General features: G+C 43.6%; 2 protein-coding genes across 8 annotated transcripts in view; one reads left to right on the plus strand and one right to left on the minus strand.

Moving 5' to 3' along the window:
• sqlea (squalene epoxidase a) overlaps positions 1 to 5,626 on the plus strand; it is an 87,953-nt gene extending 82,327 nt beyond the window's left edge. For both annotated transcript variants that reach the window (XM_069702138.1, XM_069702137.1), the window contains 7 exons: positions 47 to 160; positions 889 to 1,060; positions 1,579 to 1,674; positions 2,581 to 2,723; positions 3,306 to 3,402; positions 3,544 to 3,631; positions 4,560 to 5,626. In XM_069702138.1, coding sequence (XP_069558239.1) covers positions 47 to 160; positions 889 to 1,060; positions 1,579 to 1,674; positions 2,581 to 2,723; positions 3,306 to 3,402; positions 3,544 to 3,631; positions 4,560 to 4,752 — 903 coding nt within the window. In that variant the 3' untranslated portion in view covers positions 4,753 to 5,626. The remainder of the gene's footprint in view (positions 1 to 46; positions 161 to 888; positions 1,061 to 1,578; positions 1,675 to 2,580; positions 2,724 to 3,305; positions 3,403 to 3,543; positions 3,632 to 4,559) is intronic.
• Positions 5,627 to 6,963: 1,337 nt separating this feature from the next.
• Positions 6,964 to 22,594, minus strand: part of oxr1a (oxidation resistance 1a) — a 169,876-nt gene continuing 154,245 nt past the window's right edge. For 4 of the 6 annotated variants that reach the window (XM_069702116.1, XM_069702115.1, XM_069702113.1 and 1 more), the window contains 7 exons: positions 19,987 to 20,152; positions 15,561 to 15,641; positions 14,028 to 14,153; positions 12,032 to 12,184; positions 11,811 to 11,906; positions 9,238 to 9,311; positions 6,964 to 8,469 (listed from right to left, as the gene is read on the minus strand). In XM_069702116.1, coding sequence (XP_069558217.1) covers positions 8,334 to 8,469; positions 9,238 to 9,311; positions 11,811 to 11,906; positions 12,032 to 12,184; positions 14,028 to 14,153; positions 15,561 to 15,641; positions 19,987 to 20,152 — 832 coding nt within the window. In that variant the 3' untranslated portion in view covers positions 6,964 to 8,333. The remainder of the gene's footprint in view (positions 8,470 to 9,237; positions 9,312 to 11,810; positions 11,907 to 12,031; positions 12,185 to 14,027; positions 14,154 to 15,560; positions 15,642 to 19,986; positions 20,153 to 22,594) is intronic. The other 2 variants (XM_069702118.1, XM_069702114.1) reach the window with 1 other exon arrangement.

A 22,594-nucleotide genomic window follows, 5' to 3' on the forward strand; every position in this document is an offset into this window, starting at 1 on the left:
GTATCTGCTGTGAGTCGGCCGCTGTGTGACGATCTGTGTCCCGCAGGAGATCCGTGCGGCTCTGACTGTGGTGGCTGACGGCTGCTTCTCCAAATTCAGAAAGAGTCTGGTGTCGGGGAAAGCTCACATCTCCTCTCACTTTGTCGGATGTCTTATGAGGGTAGGAAGAGCAGCAGTGCAAAGTCTTGACTGATATTCGGATTACTGATGAATGCTTTAAGTGGGGGGTTTTTTTTGTGCAAAATTTCAACGAGGTTTCAGCCTCTCAGATGTGAAAATGTTGTCAAAAGAGAGAAAACGGAACATCTTTTGGTCTCCAACTCTCGTTTGGAGAGAAACAAATAATTAGAAAATTGTCTGGGACACCATAACTGATTATAAACAAAATAAGGAATTGAGTAAATAAGAATAGGCTGATTAATCACCTATCACCATCGTGGGCTAGTTTTTATTTAAATAAATACTTGTTGTTTCTTTGTAGTATTTGGAAGATAAATTCTATTTAATACGGAATGTGGGATTCAGTTTGGATATCACATATGTGAGCAATCCTTACAATTTTACATTTACAATTTGCAATACCACCTAGAAGAAATAAAAAGTTTCTTCCAGTTTTGTAATATCAAAGATTGAAATAACTTGTGTCTGATTTGGTTTTCCCATTAAAAAAAAAAAAAAAAGTTCAATTACCTGGTTAGAAATTCAGAACATGATGCCCTAAATGGAAAGAATCTATGAATATACTCGTGTTTTTCAGTTCAAAAGTTAAACCACTGCACACGTGACACATGTTCAAGTGAAGAGGGGTTTGAAAACACGTCTGCGATCTCATCAATCGCTTAAGTTATGAACTAATCTGGAGTCTGTGGCCGCTGTTCTTCTCCCCAGGACTGTCCCCAGTTCAAAGCCAACCATGCTGAGCTGGTGCTGGCCAACCCGAACCCCGTGCTCATCTACCAGATCTCCTCCTCGCACACCCGAGTGCTGGTGGACATCAGGGGAGAGATGCCTCGCAACCTGACGGAGTACATGGCCGAGAAAATACACCCACAGCTGCCTGGTAAATAATGAACGACGCTTTCTTTTGAAAACGTTTTTTTTTTCAGTAATTATCCCTGATGGGACGTGACCTTTGACCTGACGAGGAACATGTGTAGCGGGATGAATGAAAGGTTATCAGAGGATCGGCGTCTTAGGAGGATTTTTTTTTTTTTTTTTTTTCCTTTGGTAACTTCTTCATGTGTGATTGATGCCAGAAGTCGAGGTAGGCAGGACACGCTCGGGCTGCTCGTGTCGGGGCGTGAACCTGCAGGGAAGCTGCAGTTGAAGGATTTGACATTCACGGTGCGCTCTGCTATTCACCTGAAATATCAAAGTCCCAATATGAAAGCAGCAGCTCCAGTAACCTTGACAGAGGTCCAGCTGGAACGCCCGAGTCAGTCACACTGATGCATCGATAAATGTACATTCAGACGCCAGAAGAAAAGGCTTTTTTCTCGTGCACAACCTTTTGGTTTTCATCCACTGAGGCGTCTGAGTGATCCACCTCCCGCGCTCTCTTCCTCTCTTTTCCTTCAGAGCATTTAAAGGAGCCTTTCATGGTGGCGCTGCAGAACGATCGACTCCGGTCGATGCCGGCCAGCTTCCTCCCTCCCTCCCCTGTCAACAAGCCAGGTACTGAAGTGCTATTGACTGATTTGTGGTTGGAGACGGCCAAAGAGAATGTATTGAACTGATTCTGGCTCGTGTTGCAGTGTGATGTATGTCAGGCCTCGCTTGGGTCATTACTGTATGATGAAACAAATTACAGCTCCTGGTTGTTGACTAATTTAAAATTAGTGTTTGACATTGAACTGAAAACTTGCTCTAAATGCCGACTCGTTCAAAGCTCTTCTTAGACTTTAGTAGCACCTTGTTATAGTATAGGGATACTTTAAATAAAAAAAACATTGTTTATAGACCTTTACTACATTAAATTCTGTAGTTTGACATTTTCTCTCGCAGAGAGTTGGACACAACGGACACATTTAGTGTCTGTAGGGTTGCAGCCTGACCTTGGTTCGCTTACAGCAGCACAAAGAATTGAAAAAGAAAGAAAGAAAAAAAAAAGAAGAAGCTGCCTTCAGCTATATTTAATCGTACAAAAACCAAAGTGTAAACATGACATGTCGTCGTTTTTGCACTCGGATTTTTGTAGGATTAAACAAATGAGATAAGGTGTTCATCAGTGAGCTTTAGAGCTGCCAGGTGAGCTGTTTCTTTCCTGTTGGCCTTCTGGAGCTGCAGTCAGTTAGCTTAGCTCGTTATGCTAAGCTAACTGTCTGCAGGATGTAGCCTGCAGTAATAAGAGGGATGAAGATCTTCTCAATCAACTGTTGGCAAAAAGGTGAAAATGCTTGTTGTAATCAAAGCGACAATGTTCTTCAACACTCCCGTCATATTTTTACAGTCAGCACAGCAGAAATGAAATCACAGAAAACTGCTCAGAGTCTTCCAGATGTCTTCCCGCTCAGTGTTTGAAAGACGAGAGAGACAAACAGCTGTTTAGAGACGAGACAAACAGCAGCGTGTCATTTACAGGAGTGCTTCTCCTGGGCGACGCGTACAACATGAGGCATCCGCTGACGGGAGGAGGGATGAGCGTCGCTCTCAACGACGTCGGCATCTGGAGGAGTCTGCTGAAGAACATCCCGGACCTGTACGACGACGGCGCCGTGCTGCAGGTGAACACGGGAGCAGCTCGCTGTCCGATCACAAACTCCTCCGACTGATATTATCACTGAAAAACAGTCTGACCTGTAAGATAATGAGAAGGTATCCGGCCTGCGTGCCGAGTCTGCAGAGGAAGGTCCAGTGATTTTTTTTTTTCTGGATCAAACCAGTTTATGAATGCGAGCAGAAGCTTATGTTTAGAGTCTCGACCGCGTCACGTGTCTTGTCCTTTTTTCATTTTAATTTTTTTAATACATTTTTAATTAATTTTTTTTAATAAAAATGTAATTTAAATTAAATTGTTTTTAATTTAAATTGAATATAATTTAAATTTAAATATTACATTTTAAATTTAATAATTTTAGATAATTTTATTATAATTTTATAAATACATTTAAATATTTAATTAATATTAAATTTAATGTAATTTAAATTAAAAAAATTAAATTTAAATACAAATTAAAAATACATTTTTAATTTTTTCTTAATCTTAATCATCTACATCCCTCTTATTACTGTAGGCTAATTTAGATTGTAGACCAGTGCACACTATCACACTCAGGCTTTTTTTTCCTTCTCATTCCTCTCAATAGGCAAAGAAAAAATTCCACTGGGAACGCAAGTCATCCCATTCTTTTGTGGTGAACGTGTTGGCCCAGGCGCTGTACGAGCTGTTTGCAGCCACCGACGGTGAGTCTCGGCCTGCATCTGCACCCGATGACACAAAAATGAAACGGCGACAGTGGACGATACATGTTTTGTTATTTGTACGCGTGTCAAAATCTGCAATCATTTCAGTGGATTCTCACCGTGTCCCATGTTTTTAACCAGATTCTCTTCATGAGCTAAGAAAGGCCTGCTTCCAGTACTTCCAGCTGGGAGGAGAGTGCATTGCCGGGCCTATTGGACTCCTCTCTGTGTAAGTAGGAATCCTGCACAGTAAAACCTCACATGTTGCACGTCTGTATTGTGTTGCACGATGACCGGCCCGTAACCTTTGCAAAATCCGAGCATGCACACGTTGGTTTTCATGTCGATATATTCCGTCTCCGGCGTTAATTGCAATCGGCAATATTTTTCTGGGGCTCCCCAAACGTCACAAACACGCCTGCGTGCACACGGACGCACACATTTAGCTTGTGCCGCCAACTTCTTGTCCATTTGCTGAGAAGCTTCTCGCTTAAAGGTTAAACTGTTGAGAAAAACCCGACGTCATAATGTCAAATTATTACAAACGACAAGGATCAAGGTCATTGGACAAACAAATGAGCATTTCCCAGCATGCCTTAAGTTCCGTGGGAACTTTTGAGAACACAAGCAACTCATTGAAATAGGCCCGAGTAATGGGTGAGAACCAGTAGCCTGTTCATTTTGGATAAAACGTGCCGTTTTGGAACATTTCAATGAGGATAAATAAAGATACCTAAAGTAGGCTGTGATTCAAAACCACAAGAGGAATACACAAGGTGAGAAGGTGAGAAGGTGAGAAGGTGGCGCGTAGACACGTGGAAGTAGGTGAGTAGTTACTCTGACGATGATGCACATGATGCCCCCCCCCCCCCCGCCCCCCGAGATGGTCTGATTGGTCCTCTTGCGGCTTCCGGGCCTTCGTGGGCTGCACTCGCTGCACTTGACGAGTTTGAGTGCGACACCATTTCTTGGCCGGGAGCAGCGAAGGCTAGCTGTTCCCCCCCGTTTCCAGTCTTTATGCTAAGCTAAGCTAACTGATATCTGTACAGACGAAAAGCAGCACAAAAGCAAACCATTTCCAACAGATGAAACTATTCTTGTAAATACGTGATTGAATATAAGAGGCTCCACATTCTGACGTAGTGATTTCTTACCAGGTTGACGCCCAAACCCATGACTCTCATTGGACACTTCTTCGCCGTGGCACTGTATGCAATCTACGTCACCTTCAAGTCCGAATCGTGGAGCACCAAACCCCGAGCTGTGTTCAAGAGCGCAGCCATCCTGTACCGAGCCTGCACAGTCATGTTTCCACTCATCTACTCCGAACTCAAGTACCTGGTGTACTGAGGAGCATCTGGACTGAAGAGCAAACTGTGAGGTCTTCACAGACCTTAAAAAGGCTTTTTGAACCACCATCATGTGTAGAGAGGGTTTTCTACAACCTGCCTCTGCCTTACTGACGATTGTCCTACTTAATGCCTTTTTTTGTAATTTGGACGTTATGCAACAACTGCATTGGTGTAGCTCTGTTTGTGCTCACTGCTGTACACATTCTTTTTTTATTTGTATTCCTGCCAACCAGAACTGTTTTGTGAAACATGGCATCTGAATTTCATCACAATGATTTTAAGAGAAAGGCACTTTTCTGCTCCATATTTTCCTGTGAAGTAATTTTGGTCTGTATTTTTTTAAGGCTTAATTTTAAAGCGCTGATGTTGGGATGCCATAATGCCGTTTCAATTCTATTTACATTGTGTTTCAAACCATAATCCTTTCCCAGTGTATCTTCAGCCTCTTTTTTTGCTGAGCAAACACTTCCTGTCCTCTTATCGATCATCTCCTCTTTTACATTATTGCAATAAGGGGGTCTTTGTAGCACAATTTGGTTTCTACACTCGGTCTGAAACGAGCTGACTGCGCAGCTGAACGTGACAAGACCATAATCCCAGAACCCGAGAATGATCCCTGCTCTGTTTTAGTTCTGCTGGATGTCACTAAGACCTGACGCAGCGTGGACGGGCCGCGGGGGGACAGAAGGGTTCGACATGGAAAGAACGATCCTCGCTCCGAGACCGAGTCACGGGGATGAGGCTCGGGTGTGCGTTTGTCCCGAGTGGACAGAGACGAGGAACTCCCGAAGTGTTCGATCACCACTCAGTCCTGCGCTGCTGTGTTTACCTGCGTGTGCCTTGATGAGCCGTTTCAATAAACATAAAGACGATTCACGTCGGTTCACTTTTACTTTACGTCTTGTATAACGAAGCCGTGATTTTGATCGATGAAGTGTCTGACCAGAGTCCACAGCGAGTGGCTGTACTAACAATAAACCAACCCCAGCACATGGAACCAGTAGATGGCGCTCACTCACAGCTGGAGGATTTCGCAGGAGCTCTGCCTCAGAAGTGGATGAGGTCCCTCTGCTGTGTTTTAGCATTTCAATTCAGAAGTTCTAATGGAACATGATGAATTTGGTATTAAAGTCTATAGCAGCAGTTTTTATATCTTCGCCTTTAGAAACACAGCCACGGAGAAAGTGTTATATTTTCAACTCGTAACAGTTGATCACGGCAGTGAAATCACCTTTTAAAAATGATTTCTGCTTCTGTAGCAACATTAAGTGTTTACACCAACAGTGGTGAACCATGTTCAGGATTAGGCACACTTTAAATATTTATGATGCATTTATAAATGTATCAGTTCATCATTAGGATTCCCTAATTCGTGCAGTGAGAAACTCCAGACTCCATCTGGGTATCTACAACTACCTGGTCACCAAGTACTAGTGACTCAGCACAATATAAACCACCGATTACTGGCCATTTCTGTTGGTCACTGTCCATCCGCCACACCATTTCACACGTATGACCCGGAAGTAAAATAAAAGAAGCATCGCAAAATCAGATATATCCCAGGTTACAACAATTAATTCAGCTTTATTGTTATTTATACATTACTGATACATTGTATTCTGGTGAAATAATTGGAAGAATGATCCATATTATTCTTTGTGACTTTCCACGAGGACACAAATACTGGTGTGGAAGACCAGAAAAGGGGGGAAGAAAGCTCCACGGAGGGAGGGGGACGCCCTGCACTGTACACACTTCCCTTGGCCCGCCATCCTCTGCCTGTCGGAGGTCAGTCTGCCTGCATACCTACCTGGACCTGCTCAGACTCACCTGGCGGCCGGCGCAGAGAGAAACCGAGGCCCGCTGCCCTGTGTGACCTCGCTCAGCCCCCCCCCCCCCCCCCACACACACCTTTGAGTAATCCTCCTTTTTAGACACAGAGCATTAGGACGTACCCCGTTGATATGGGTAGCAGCAAGCTTTCTACTAACGGTTAACATCTTAATGGTCTAAAACAAAAACCAAAAAAAGTACTGTACAGCTACTGCTAAGAGAATCTAAGAACCTGGCCATGACGCTTTTACACCAGATTAAAGTGCTAGAAGCAACCCACCAATCCACACTTTATTATATATATATACATATACATATATATATATATATATACATATATATATATATATATGTATATATATATATATACAATTATGTATTTATATATATATATATAGGAACAAATCTACTATTTTAACATTAATTTACAGGGTAATATACATTATATAGTAACAGCTGAAATGATCAGCACAAAGAGATCACTGTCACACTCAACAGCAAAATATATATGATTATACAAACCCATATATAATCATATATACCAATATATAATTGTCATATATGCATGTAAAACAGTTAACCACGTCTCAGGCTTTTCAAATGATACCCGGAAAAGCAATTGTGTATCAAGACGTAAAAGCTTTACAAGTTTGTCTCTTGAAAGAGCGACAGGCGGCAGCAAAAGTGCCACGACCTGCGGGTTATTTGAGGTCACAGGACAGTTATTTGCATATTCCACAAATCTATTGCAACACGTTACCGTCTACGAACAGTACAGCCAGCATCTCGCGAGAGGAGCTGGTGTTAGCTGGACTCACACGTACACCCACTGAACAGAACATTACGACGATGGGTGGTCAGATTATAGCTATGTGCTTTCAGATGGTGTGCTATGACAGTGAACAACAGGAGGACTACAACACACGATACTCTATAAGTTTAGCCTCAGAGGACAACCCCGGACTGTACTGTAATGTAAAAAGACCACCCCCCCCCTCACTACACACACACAGCAAATATTCTCCCTTCTCTGAGTTAAGTGTGATCGTATCCTGATGTGTTCGTGTATGTGCGTGTTCACCACAAATCACCACGTGTATTTTGACACTCCACCATCACCAGTAATGGAATGTGTTCAGCTGCTGTCTCCGGTCTCTCCCTCCGTCGAGGCTGACAGCACAGCGAGGAACATCCCACTGAACGGACAAAGTTCTAGGAGGGGGGGGTCTGAGAGGGCTCGGGGGGGTGGGGGAGTGGGAGGTGGGTGGGGGGGGACTCTCTGAGGTTCTGTTAAGTTCTGATGCACCATCTGGACCAGCAGGGCAGTTGTCCCTTCTCGCAGCAGCCCCAAACCTCATCATCATCACCTCCTCTCGGGAGAGAGGAGCTCCGGTGGTCCTCCCGGAGGCACCGCCCGCCTCCCCTCCCCTCCCCTCTCCTCCCCTCCCCTCCGACACCAGCTCATCTCACCGCCGCTTCTTTACACTCTCCCCCTACTCTGCAAAGACGCTGCACAAGGCTGTAACAAGATACACACATAGGTAATTTTTCACAAAGAAAAAAAAGCTCCGTAATAACTGCAGTAGTAACGCACAACAAGCATCCGATAGCGGGCTTCCGGCCTGGGGAGCCCTGGTGATGTGCAGTTAGGTTTGGGACGTTCCATTGTTCTAAAGGAGGAGGACTCCTCGCTTTGCCCTTTGCAGGACTTGTTTTTTTTTTTTTCCCCTGTGGTGCACAGTTCGGTTATTCAAAAGCCCAGATCTCTATGTCCTGCACATAGAAATCCTCCTTTTTAGAGAGCATGGGGTTCCCGAATGTTTTACAGGAGTGACTCCTGCCGTGGTAAAGGTCTCCGTCCAGCCACAGGCCAAACTCTCCGCTACAAGAGAAGAAAACACACAGTCACCACCTTTATATTTATTGAAGTCTTTGAGTCTATTCGAGGGTTGTTGTTGTTTTTTTTTTTCCAACAAGTGAGCTTTTAAACTGCATTATTTCATGATGCCTTCAACATGAAAGTGGCCTCTGAACCCAGACACCTGCTGTTCACAGCCCTGAGGATCAACAACTGTCAGGTGCCAACAGTTGGTAATATATCCGAGCGTGGATCGGAGAGTTGTGATGAGCAGAGGGAAGCTGGAACCGCGTTGAGGACGTATTCCAGGTTACGTCACTCGGTCTACATCAGCAGCAGAGTCGGACGTGTTTGTTCGCTCTCTGCTCAGGTTTCAGGTTCACGGTGAATCTGACGCTGATGACGTGGAATCCTTCCTCAGAGGTCGCAGCTTCGCCCTCCTCCGTGCACATCACAGCACCTCAGACCGCTTCAGATTTGCACTTTTACTTCTTCTTCGATCGGATATTTACCGGCTCATGACATTTATCGTTAAATTTGGCCATTTCAAGGCTTATTTCATTCAGGAGATATTTGATCTATTTAAGTAAAACTTACAGCAGGAGTACTAAACATGAAAAACATCAACTCGTACGAATCATTTCTGGCGAAAAGAAAGCGTGTTTTCCTGCATTCAACACTTTCAGCTGTCGCAATAAAACGGCAATACGTCCTCTGAACTTAACGGAACTGCTTCAGCGTCTTCGCTGCCGCAACAATCGTCACGTTTCTGTTTGTAGATCTGTGGCTCACCTTCCTCCACCAAAAGCTAAGGAGTCCATATCTCCTTTGATGAAGAACATGTTGTCACCTGTCCACTTGTACACCTGTTGGGCACATAACAGAGCACGTGTTAGCGTATGAAGTATGACATATTCAATGTTGACATCATCTAATATTCTCTGTCCAGCAGACTTTATCTTGAGGACAGGACGGGTGCATGTTTGAGGATCCGGCAGTAACGTCCCATTTCTCGACGTCTGACTGCCGAGTACAACCATGAAAGTGTTCCACGGTGCCGTGAGAGGAACACGCAGGTCGGCTCTTTGATGGAGGTCCGACTTTTGAAGAATCGAACATCGGAGCGCCTTTCAAGCTGTTCTGGTAATTCTGCTTGTTGTTTGTAGAGAAAGGAGTGCAGCCAGATCCGGTCCATGTGCTGCCCTCAGCCTGTTTATCTGTGTCCGCAGGCGTCAGTCGAGCTGGCTTCTAGTCTCAAAATATTGAACCTCTTCAGTTGTTTAGAGAACATGGAGCTGCATGTCTCTGATCTGCGCTTGTCGTCTCCACCAACAGTTCTTCTCTTCTATCTCTATGCTGTCCTTTTCTCTCTCTGCTCTCCTCTCACCCCAACCGGTGGAGGCAGATGCTCCGCCCACCTCTGAGTCTGGTTCTGTCGGAGGTTTCTTCCTGATAAGAGGGAGTTTTTCTTTCCTCTGTTGGAGGTTTTTCTCCCTTAAAGAGGAGGTTTTACCTCCTAGCTTATGTGGGAATTGTTGAATTGTTGAATTGATGAATTGTTGAATTGTTGAATTGATTGTTGAATTGTTGAATTGTTGAATTGATGAATTGTTGAATTGTTGAATTGATGAATTGTTGAATTGTTGAATTGTTGAATTGATGAATTGTTGAATTGTTGAATTGATGAATTGTTGAATTGTTGAATTGTTGAATTGATGAATTGATGAATTGTTGAATTGTTGAATTGATGAATTGTTGAATTGTTGAATTGTTGAATTGATGAATTGTTGAATTGATGAATTGTTGAATTGTTGAATTGATGAATTGTTGAATTGTTGAATTGATGAATTGTTGAATTGTTGAATTGATGAATTGATGAATTGTTGAATTGTTGAATTGATGAATTGATGAATTGTTGAATTGTTGTGTTTCTCTGTATAATATTATAACGTCTTGTTGTAAAGACTTTAAATGTGTTAAGTGCCATTAAATAACCTGTGTTGTGATTTGGCAATATATAAATAAAGTTGAATTGAATTGGATTGAACACTTCAAAGGAGAAAAACCCTGAGACTTGTGTCATGTGCAAAGATGAACAGATATTTCCACAGCGAGGATTCTGTAAAGATGATTTAACTCTCTGCAAGAAGTATTTACAGTGAATTCATCGCAGTCTTATTGTCCACACAGCAGAGCTGTTTCATGTGTGTGTTCAGATGCTGCTGCCACTCTCTGACGTATGACATACTTCACCTGTGTTTTTAGGGGCAGCAGAACAACAACAACAACAACATTAGACTATACGCAGGTTAAATACTGAACGTTTTAGCTCACAGTTGCTTATTTACACAGCGAGCAGCATCCATTCGGAGTTCAGATTCCCCTTTCAGCTGCGTCTCTGCCGACTCGCGATGGACATATGTGACTCTGCTTGTAACTAACTGCTCCTTTCTGTTCCCCGGCTCGCCATCTACTGTTTGGTGCTGGACAGGGAATGCAATCCGGAGCTTCTCCTCTGAAACAGCTGCCCGCTGCAGCTGGAGGGGAGGTTTGCTGAGGTCAGCGACAGTGAACCAAACGTTGGGGCCACAAAGGTTTTTGTGGAGCTGATGAGAACTGCAGAGGTTGCGTGTTGAATCTCTGTGTGCTTGTCACCAATATTATTATACAAATATTTGTCAGTGCAGCTTTAAACCGAGATCAGCCAAACATACTGTGCATCAGTTATCCTGGATGTCCTCCAATAATGAGGGATACTGAATCGGGCTGTGTCCCAAACTTTTGGTACATTTATGGATGCGACACCGTCACTGCAGTAAAATCTATTATCAAAAAATGCTGCGTCATTCGGTGTTAAGTTGTGATACCAAGGCGACATCCATACTGACAAGATGTCGTTTTAAAATGCACCGTTTCCACAGTAAATGTTGTAAATATCCTCAGCGTCAGTGAGCAACCTGCCCACTTCCACAAATCTTACATTAGGACGCTTTCACTCTTTTCATACTAATGTTTGCCCACATATCTGTCTGAATTGTGTGTGCTGCTGTGACTTTAGGACTCTCTGTGCTCAGTAGCATTCACTGGGGGCATGTGAGGCGTTTAGGGGACATCAGCAAATTGTAGTTATCTGGTGATAACTTGCAGGTTTAGGGGATATATGTTTATTGTGGCCAAAGAAAAAACACAGGGTCACACTCTCCCCCTCTGAACTGCATGAAATCTACAGAATTGCGCCATAATTTGTGCTGCAATTTTCCTTTTCTGAAAAATATTGAAAATTCCTGGTCCTAATACTGTATATTGAGAAAACTGCTCATTCAAATGCTGAATATTTTGAATATTTGCTGAGAAACGTATCGTACCTCAAACTCTGGGTTGAAGCTGAAGAGGAAGGTCTCTCCTGTGCCGTAAAAGCCATCGCTGACCTTAAAGGGCTCCGATGCCAACGCACCAAACACCTGCAGAAACAGCAAACGGAAGAAGAACACAGGAGGAGGTTTTACAAACTGATCAGCACCATAACTTAGTCCCAACAGAGAGCCGAGCACCAGGCCGCTGTGTTTCTGTTAAGCCTGCAGCTTACCTGGCCGTCGCTGTCTTTAATCACCATGAGCACCGGGGTGTCCTGGCCCTGCATGGCTCTGTACAGCGACTTAATGCTCATGCCGTGCTTTGACGTGCCAAAGGCCAGCGTCCACGGGTACCCGATGGTCCGTGGTGGGAGATTCCTGGCAAGCTGTGGGGAGAAAAGGGAAAAAAAAAAAAAACAAAAAGAAGTAGCGGGATGGAGAAAGGAAGAGGAAAAAGAGAAAGAAATTGAAACGCAGAAAGGCCACAGCCACCAATGCTCAATTACATCTGCAGCGACCTTTTAACACCGTGTGGCGTTTAAAGAAGAGTAACAGGGCTCCAAACACCAAGAGCAGTCTCCAGAGAAAGAGAGGTCCAGCACTCCCTGAGAGAGCCGGCTGCCCTGCTGCTGACAGACTGAAGGATTAACAGCCGCTGTGCTGCACGGGGAGATAAAGCCCACAAAGGCGCTGGAGGAGCCGCGCTGCGTATGCTTCATTTAAATGGACAGATAAAACAGACACGGACTAAAACATGGAATTAAAGTGACAACTCTTTATAGTATGCTGTTTCCGCTGCGTGGAACAAAGGCCTTTAAATGTTCTGTTCATTCTCCAATAACTCATCAGCCACTTTGCACTTTTCTTGTTGGCTCAGCACATCCTACAGAGGTGGAGCTGAAGCAGTCGTGTAATCGGCAGGCTAGAAATGAAGCCCGACTCGGTTCACCTCTGCACTGCTGGGAGCCGAGCCGAGCCGAGCCGAGCCGAGCCGAGCCGAGCTCTGAGCTCTGAGCTGCATCCTCAGGGTGATTAAAAAAAAAAGCCACATATTGGCATCCTATTGGTTAATACGCCAACTGGGAGCGTGTTAACCTGCAATGCCTGCGAGGCATACACCACGCTTCAAAACAACATGAAAGGTTAGTGACTTGGAAACGTCTGTTCTGTCTCTCTCTTTGATTATTTCTGACTGTTTGCGCCGCTCTTGTCTGTAAACAAATTACTCACAATCCATATCGATTTTAAATAATTCAGCACATAATAAATAAAACGGGACGTGTTGTTGTAACTCTGCCACAAATCAGAAAACCGACCAGTTCATTTGTTTCGACGTCTGATGTAAAGGAGGCATCAGGTGACCATCAGGTGCCGGCTGCTCTGTAAATACTATTGTTTCTGCTGAATGTATTCGTTTAGCCACCAACCAACTGTTGGACGGGCCGCTGCATGTTTGATATCACAGCAGTAAAAACATCTATTCCCCGACTGCACTGTGTTTGGAAGCGAAATGACCAGCCTACCCTCGGCATTTACATGTTAGCTTTCAAACCCAACATGACGGGACACACAGGCTGCACACAACATGAGAATACCCAGTGAAAGAGTCAAGCTATTTGTCTCATTGTCAACATGTTAAAAGGAACACAAACAAACCCAACAATGTCTGACTTTCCTATTGTGTGTGTAGCTTTAAAAGCTGTGAGACCATTGGTTTCTACTGAAAACAGGTAATCACAGGTAATTCATTTATAATAGTGTAATTCCATTTCAAGAAAGGCTGGGTAATTCTCCAACAGCTGTTGTCTTTAATCAAACTTAATGTGACAGGTGTAAATAGAGGAACTGCTGGGGACTATTTTCAGCAGTGTATTTATACACGTACGGCACCAGTGAGTATTTACAGTAACAGAACAGCGAGCGTGGCACCGACTCAAAATAACTACGATGTCCACTTTAATGAAGGAACATGTCAACCAATGTGACAGAGCGGCGCATGAATGTGTTTTAATAGTGTTTAGATAACAGTATTGTTCTGTGACACAGGGGAACAAAGAGGAACGAGATGTATCAGGCTTTGACAACACACACAATATTAATAGAATCAGTTCTTTGTTGGTTTCGGTTTTCGCAAAGGATTTGTTGAGATTATGTTATTAATTCAAGTTTGATTAACATGGATGCAGTTTAATGACTCATATACTGTATGTGGATCGCAGCAGCCTGTACCTTCTCTATCTGGTCGGCCTCCAGGAGATCACTGGGTTCTCTGAGGTTGGGCTTGAACGTCTCGGGCTCCAGCTCCGTTTTGATGGCCGTGCCATGCTTGGAGTTCACCTCTTCCTTGGTGGTGATCTACAAGTACAAGCAAATGTTCAGAGACACACACGCACTGACAGGGTTTGACTTGCAGAAAGCACCAGCAGCGCATGGGTTCAGGTGCTGTCATCCATCTAGCACTTTGTTTAGCATCACATCGGCCTACTGATAGAACAGGCCTGACTAGACCGGCTCTGTACGGCTGTAACCACTGACAAGCTGCAACCTGTAGTAGGTTGGGATTAATTTTACACCGAGTGAGGACTGGAAAACATAAAAACGTAGCGGTAGATAATGAATTCTACGGAGCTTAAAGGATTCAGCTACACGGGTCAGGGATAAATGCTGGATGACGGGGGCAGCATGGGAAAACTAGCCTTAAACCAAAGCCCAACCTCAGCAACAAAAACTCTCATTTAAATTTCTCCTCCATTTGGGGGTTCTGAACCTCCAAATTGTCCTGCCGAAATTACAAATGCAGTGTTTGCTAGCGACACACTGATAATCCAACAATTTGATGAGGACAGCTGAATATCTTCCTGCTACTCTCCGATGCCAGATGACTAGGACTGCTTTTGGAAGAAGTGGGTGAGCGGGCCGAGACGCTGTCTGGGAGAGGAGAATGCAAAGTGAATAGGAAATCAACCCAATGAATAATTTGCACTCCACTGTTTGACATTTTCTCTGACCAACGGACTGTTTGGGTTATTTATCTTTCTCGATAACAGAGGTTGATTGTGGAGCGCTTCGCCACTGGTGGCTGCGATGCTCTCATGTTTCAGGCCTCATTCAAATAGAGCCGACTGGCATTGTCCTCAGAAAACTTCACTCACCCTGTCAGGGGAGTCTTACTTCCACTCTCTCACCAACACACCGCCTCTTTGTCCTTCAGTCCTCTGACCGTCTCCTGAGCTGTCCTTAAACAGGCCTTCAGTCTTTGCATTCAGCTCATCTCAGCATTAAAGGCAATTGTCTTTTTAAGAAAAGTCAATTCTTATAGAAACGGCCCTCGCTTTGTGCCCTATATCCAATTTCACATATCTGTCTACAGCCAGCAGTTACTACGTTATAACTGATCTGCTGGGCTGAAGCACTAAAAAAATGTCAGAGAAGAAGGAAAGTCTGACACACGGAGATAAGACTGCCGTCACGTGAAAACCTCCTCACTCCAAGCAAGCCAACTTTCCTGTAATGAAGCGATAAACACTATTTTCAGTCAAATGCTTGACAAGTTATTTCCAGTTTATCTGGTCTAACAACTTTTTCAAAAGGTTTTGAGAGCTGAAACTACTCAACCCATGATGCTTATTTAGATCAGTAGGGACATGTGTTTCTGAGGTCAGTGTGCTACATGAGCAGGATGGAGCCTAAAGGAGGCCATGTCGGCGTGGACAGCAGCAGTACTGGGCGGAGCGGAGAGGAGAGGAGGGGCAGACAGGGCACCTGGAGTCGTTTGCAGAGCGAGCGCAGATCTTCGCTGTTTAGCGCATCGATGCGACGGTGGTACTCCGTCAGAGACACTACCTGGTAGTACAAAGACAGGAACAGGTGGAACATAAAACTCTGCCAGTTCTATTGCTGGCCATGGGGAGAAAAGGATGAGTGTTGATAGGCAGTATGTGCACTAAGTAGTGTGATGCCGACAAACTTAGCGCTCCTCTTTACAACAGGGCGGATGTAAGAGTTGTGAATAAAACTCCAACACTAAAGCCCTCGTTGCGCGTTTACTTTGAGTATCAGAGGAGGGGACGAGGTATTTAAGAGCGCTGTCGTTTTGCATGTTTGTGTAATACGTTTTGCGTCACCAAGATAAGATGTTTCTGTTAGTATAAAAGGAAAAAAACAGCCTGACAAAAAACAAAACAAAACAAAAACCAAACCCTGCTGCAGTGGAAAGTAAACCGTTAGAGGCCTCTCCAGAAACACACAAGATTTTGGTGCTTGAACATGAAACATAAACAACACCAACTGCTGAGGCCTGACTGATGCAACAATACTTGCCAAGTCCACGATCCGTTTGTCAGGAATAACAATCCACTAAACTACAACCCAGACAGACCAAAACAATGACCCACTCAGCATGGCTACATTCCAGCAAAGCTGCACCCCATGCTGCTGCTGCTGCTGCTGTTTTTACCGCTGTTGTTACTATTGTTTTTACTGTTGTTGTTACTGTTGGTTTTACTGCTGTTGTTACTATTGTTACTGCTGTTGTTACTATTGTTTTTACTGTTGTTGTTGTTACTCCTGTTGTTGTTACTATTGTTTTTACTGCTGTTGTTACTCCTGTTGTTACTATTGTTGTTGTTACTCTTGTTACTGTTGTTGTTATTACTCCTGTTGTTACTATTGTTGTTACTGTTACTCCTGTTGTTACTATTGTTGTTACTGTTGTTGTTACTATTGTTGTTACTCCTGTTGTTACTGTTGTTGTTACTATTGTTGTTACTGTTGTTGTTACTCCTGTTGTTACTATTGTTGTTACTGTTGTTGTTACTCCTGTTGTTACTATTGTTGTTACTGTTGTTGTTACTCCTGTTGTTACTGTTGTTGTTACTATTGTTGTTACTCCTGTTGTTACTGTTGTTGTTACTCCTGTTGTTACTATTGTTGTTACTATTGTTGTTACTGTTGTTGTGACTATTGTTGTTACTGTTGTTGTTACTCCTGTTGTTACTATTGTTGTTACTCCTGTTGTTACTATTGTTGTTGTTACTGTTGTTGTTACTGTTGTTGTTACTCCTGTTGTTACTGTTGTTGTTACTGTTGTTGCTACTGTTGTTACTCCCGTTCTCACTATTGTTGTTACTGTTGTTGTTACTCCTGTTGTTGTTACTCCTGTTGTTACTATTGTTGTTGTTACTATTGTTGTTACTGTTGTTGTTACTCCTGTTGTTACTGTTGTTGCTACTGTTGTTACTCCCGTTCTCACTATTGTTGTTACTGTTGTTGTTACTGTTGTTGTTACTGTTGTTGTTACTCCTGTTGTTACTGTTGTTGTTACTCCTGTTGTTACTGTTGTTGTTACTGTTGTTACTCCCGTTCTCACTATTGTTGTTACTGTTGTTGTTACTCCTGTTGTTGTTACTCCTGTTGTTACTATTGTTGTTGTTACTATTGTTGTTACTGTTGTTGTTACTCCTGTTGTTGTTACTCCTGTTGTTACTATTGTTGTTGTTACTATTGTTGTTACTGTTGTTGTTACTCCTGTTGTTACTGTTGTTGCTACTGTTGTTACTCCCGTTCTCACTATTGTTGTTACTGTTGTTGTTACTCCTGTTGTTACTGTTGTTGTTACTGTTGTTGTTACTCCTGTTGTTACTGTTGAATACTTTACGGAGAGCTGCCGTTGGCGTTTAATGGTCCACTGTGTCGTAGTACAGGGAAGATTCAGAAAGACTTGTGCATGAGGTAAACAAACACAACAGCCAGAAATACACACAGTCATGTACACAGGTGTATCTTACAATAATCTTCCTCACACAAGTCGTTTTTACTAAATAAACTATTTCGGGGCAAAGATGTCAGGAGCTGCTTGTAATTACTGTTTTACAGCTGACATAATCCGCTGACCTTGTGGCGACTGGTGTAAATAACTTTTCTGGTAACAAGCTGCCTCTTTACAGGTCTCAATAATGCAGCAGAAAGCGTAAACTACAGCCCTCATAAAAAATACATGTGTGCTCCTCTTTACCTCCAGCTGAAGGTACATGTTGCCCCGGATAGCGGTGAGCTAGCAGCACGCTGGCCTTCAGAAGCTGGAGCAGAAACAGGTCATCAATGATGCTGATGATCAATGAAGGTCAGCATGGGGACGACACCGGGGAGATGACTGCTGGTTGAAAGCTACTTTACCAACAGCAGGGTGTGTGACAACTCATCAACATGTAACGCAACGTTAAATAAATGAGAGCCACCCGGCAGCTCCGGAAACTTTCACCCAGTTCACGGAGCCACACACGCGCCCGACGAGGCGGTGCCAAGAGGACCGGCAGCGGGAGGAGAGCTGCGCTGTGACGGGAGGAGAGCTGCGCTGTGACGGGAGGAGAGCTGCGCTGTGACGGGAGGAGAGCTGCGGAGGAGCCGCTTTGTTCAGCATCAGTCACTGAACAACTGGACCCGACAGGCTACCAGGGCTAGCGGGCTAACTGGCCGTGCTAGCGAGTTAGCACGGCTGGCTGGCTAACAACAACAACAACAACAACAACAACAACAACAACAACAGAACGTACATACGTCGCTGGAGACAGAAAACGTGAAGTGAGTACAAGCAACATACACCGGTGTACTTAGGGGTCAGCCGCTTCTCCTGGTCCTTCACCCTCTTGGAAAACATCTCCTGCTTACTGGGCGCCGTTAAAGCTCTAAAGTCACATTACAGATCCGTGAAGTTCCCCCGTGTCGCCCGGAGACAGACGGACGGACAGAGGGACAGAGGGACAGACGGACAGACAGCCTGCTTCACTAACATAGAAGCGGTTTTTTTTTTTTTTTTTTTTTTCCCAAAGGGGTCTTGTCGCCGTGCGATTTGTGTGACACCGCTAAAGTCCAATCACAGTGCGGGACGGGAGGAGACCCGGCTTCCTATTGGTTAAAAAAACAACGACGATGCCGCCCCAAAGCAGACAGAATTTAAAGACACAGTGACACGCCTCTCCCAGGGGACACATCTTCTGGGCTTTAACACGTGCTGTTCCTCAATGACGAAACAAGGAGGAATAGATATAAAGCTCTCATTGAATCAATAAATCAGAAACTCATTTTTTTCTTTAAAAGTCTATTATGGCAATCTTAGCACTAAACAACAAATACATTTAGTATCAAGAATTTAAATAAACTTCCTTAAAGCTGTATGAAAATAGGTGTTGCTTAAAATTCATGGTTCAGGTTCCTATTTACTTATTCAGATGTAATGGATCATGTGGCCTCTGTTTGCCAGAAGTCCAGGGACAAACAAATCAGTCCACTTTGTTTCCTACATCATTCATTTACATTAAAATTTAAATGCAGGACACTGCTTCCATCGTATCAATTTCTTCATACAATGAATGACTGCATCCTTTTCATTATCCACAGGCTTGTAAACAGTCTCATTTGACTAAATCTCATCGACCTGCCCAAAAAGTCAAAAAAATGTAGATGAGCAACCTTGGTCTATACTTCCTGCTTCCTACTCTCATTTCCACAATCTGTAAATTTACAATAAAGGTTAGTTTGACAAAGAAGGAATAACTCACATCAGTGCCACATTGTTTGGAGGTTTGTCATAATCCAAAACGCATGAGCAACTCATAAAAGTGTTAGCCTTTTTCCATTCAGCAAAAAAAGTTGCCAAATGCTGACCAACACAGGTGACAGTCACACATGTGATGAAACTATAATACAGTGACTGAGAAGAATAAACAATTACACAAACATGCAAAACACTTTGGTTGGAAGTTCAGGGAAGCGCATTTCCAAGCAAAGAAAGTGTTCACACATCTTACATAAATTACATGTGATCAAAAATTGACAAAAAAATGTACCATCAAAGAAATATGCAGTGGTTCACAAAAGGTACAAAATACAGAAGCAGAATACAAAACTAAAGCTTCACAACTACAAAATTCAAATGGTTTACAAAACAATATCAGCACAATACATTTGCTCTATGTATTGCATAATGACAGCAAATCAACAAAATTACTTAACATTAAATTTCACATATAACAATAAATTAACAATTACACCAAATAAGATTGTAGTTTCACGGGATATGGATTATAGCAGAGTGGGAGCTGTACTTAATCCATATCTGTGAAGCTGGAGACAACACATGAGGCGCACTCTAGGCAAGATGAAGTAACAGCTGTGGCTGCGTAGACCTTACCTCCCATTCCTTCACATTGAGGTCAGTGATGAGCTCGTACTCAGTCGTTTCTGTCACCTCATTCTTCTTGACGACCATGAAGCCGGGCTCTTGTCCCATCCCCCGGACGCCCTCACCGTACATGTCCGGGCTCCACTGCATGAAGAACACATACAGGTGGTCTGATCTGAGGGAAGAAACACAGGGGACAGAACAGATTGGCTGTGTGCGATCACATATTTTGCAAAGCATTCCACTAAATTGTGCTAAAGTGTGGTTACCTCATGTTGGAACAGATATTCCTATAATATTTATAGTTAAATAATATAAAATAGTTAATTGAATTTGTTGGCCACCCGTATTACCATCGACAAGGGCAACTGTGTTCGCTCACAGCTGCTTTACATCTCAAGGACACGGCAACTTTAGCATTAGTATTAGGAGTTGTGTTTCTGTACACACAACGATTCCAAGTCCAATGTTCATTCTCGCATTTCAGCTCTTTTTTCTATAAATATCTCCACCATCTCCTGGGATAAATAACTGACTTTGTAATTGCTAAACATTACATTACATTTCATTTCATTTAGCTGACGCTTTTATCCAAAGCGACTTACAATAAGTGCATTTCAACCATGAGGGTACAAAACCCAGAACAACAGGAATCAAGGAAATACAATTTTCTTCAAGAAAGCCAAACTACAAAGTGCTATCAGTAAGTGTCATTTTAAGTTCTACTAAAGTTCTACTGTTCAAGGTAAAGTCGGAAGAGGTGTGGTTTTAGTTTGTGGTGGAAGATGTACAGAGTTTCTGATGTCCTGATGTCGGTGGGGAGCTCATTCACCATTTAGGAGCCAGGACAGCAAACAGTCGTGATTTTGTAGAGTGTTTAGCTCAGTGAGGAGCAACAAGCCGATTGGTAGATGCAGAGCGGAGGGAGCGAGCTGGGGTGTAGGGTTGGACCATGTCCTGGATGTAGACTGGACCTGATCTGTTCACAGCACGGTACGCAAGTACCAATGTTTGGAAACGGATGCGGGAGGCTACTGGTAACCAGTGAAGGGAGCGGAGGAGCGGAGTAGTGGGAGTGAATTTAGGAGGTTAAAGATCAGTCGAGCTGCTGCATTCTGGATGAGCTGCAGAGGTCAGATGGAGCTAACAGGTAGACCTGCCAGGAGGGAGTTACAGTAGTCTAAACGTTTCACTATGTTTGCTGGCTGGTTCCTATCTTTGTCATTCTGTCATTTGGTAGAGTACAGCGGACGTGTCAGAGGTTGTCTGCTGAAAACAGCTGCCCTTGGAAAAGAGGTTGATAAGAAAAACTGAACCAAAACAGTAAAGTTGTAAAGCATTTAAACCAAAACAATGAGCTCAAAGATGCTAAAAAAAGAAGCTCCTCGGAGCAGAGGAAGCATTCAGAGTTGGGCGTTAATTCTCTGCGGCTTTTTCAACATCGTTCACATTACACACAGTAATGAGACCCATTGTTGACATAATAATATCGACAGAGCAGGTTAAAAGTTAGTCGTAGTCAGTTTGCGTAAATCAAGGATCTCTGGTGATCTGCTGCTGTAGCTCTCCAACACTGGGACGATCATTTTACCCCTCTGCCTTCCTTGCTAATCAGTCATGACACAAAAGAGGAAGCTGTTTTATGTCAACTGTTATATGATATGATAGTATGTACTGTTAAAAACATCAGACAACACAGTCAGTCTGTGTCGTGCTCTGCTTTGGCTGGTGGACATGAAAGAGTTATGGCAGACTGAGGCGGTTGAGCTGTAGTCAGTGTCCTGGTTGTCTGCGGCTCATTCAATAGCCTCCTCTTCTTCCCACGCTAATGCCAGGACACTTAAAAGACACATCATGCGGGTCGCCTCCCATCTAGGTCAGGCTACATTAAGCGTCTGAGGGAAAGGACTGCGAGACACCGTGTAGACAGTTTGAAAGGTTTATGATCACTTCTCCCTCACACCTCAGCCTGCAGCAAAGACAGACCGGTTCACAACAAGCAGAATTAACACGTGTGAGCTCTGCATTTGAATACCAGCTTTAAATCTGTCATGTCCCTGGGCAACGCGCATCACAGCAAACCTGTTGTTGTCAGGTGGGAAATGAAGTAGCTGAGCAACCCGGGGGATAAAAACAACAAGGCTTTAACAAGCACGACTTCATAAGTTCATAGCGACTAATGATGAGAGGGGGATTTCAGTGTCATTACTGCAATCAGGCACTCAACACATTGCAAGATGAGGCATTTGTGGTAGCATGACTAACTAAAAAGGACACGCCTGTTTGTCTGATTCAAATGTGATTATCAGCCTGGGAGAGCACCATGTGTGCTGCTGCTGGACTTCTATAGATACATACTGCAAAGAGAAGCGGCGCAGTGCAGCGTCTTTATCCCTTTGCTTCTTCACTTAGAAAAAGTAACCACACTGAACAGAGCTATGAACCAGCGTCGTGCTGCGTCCAATCGGCTGTAGATCTGGCCCAAATAAATGGCTTTTTAAAGAAAAGGGACTTAAATTAGGCTGTTAGTGCAATTGGGATTAATTCGCCACATAAACATTCTACAAGAACGTGCAAGGAAGCCCATATTTTCTCATCATCATCTCCTTCCAGTGTG

Source organism: Brachyistius frenatus, unplaced genomic scaffold (genome assembly GCF_029030835.1).
Source record: "Brachyistius frenatus isolate BFR_SWC_R1_liver_20210118 unplaced genomic scaffold, ASM2903083v1 Contig_40, whole genome shotgun sequence".
Classification (NCBI taxonomy): domain Eukaryota; kingdom Metazoa; phylum Chordata; class Actinopteri; family Embiotocidae; genus Brachyistius; species Brachyistius frenatus.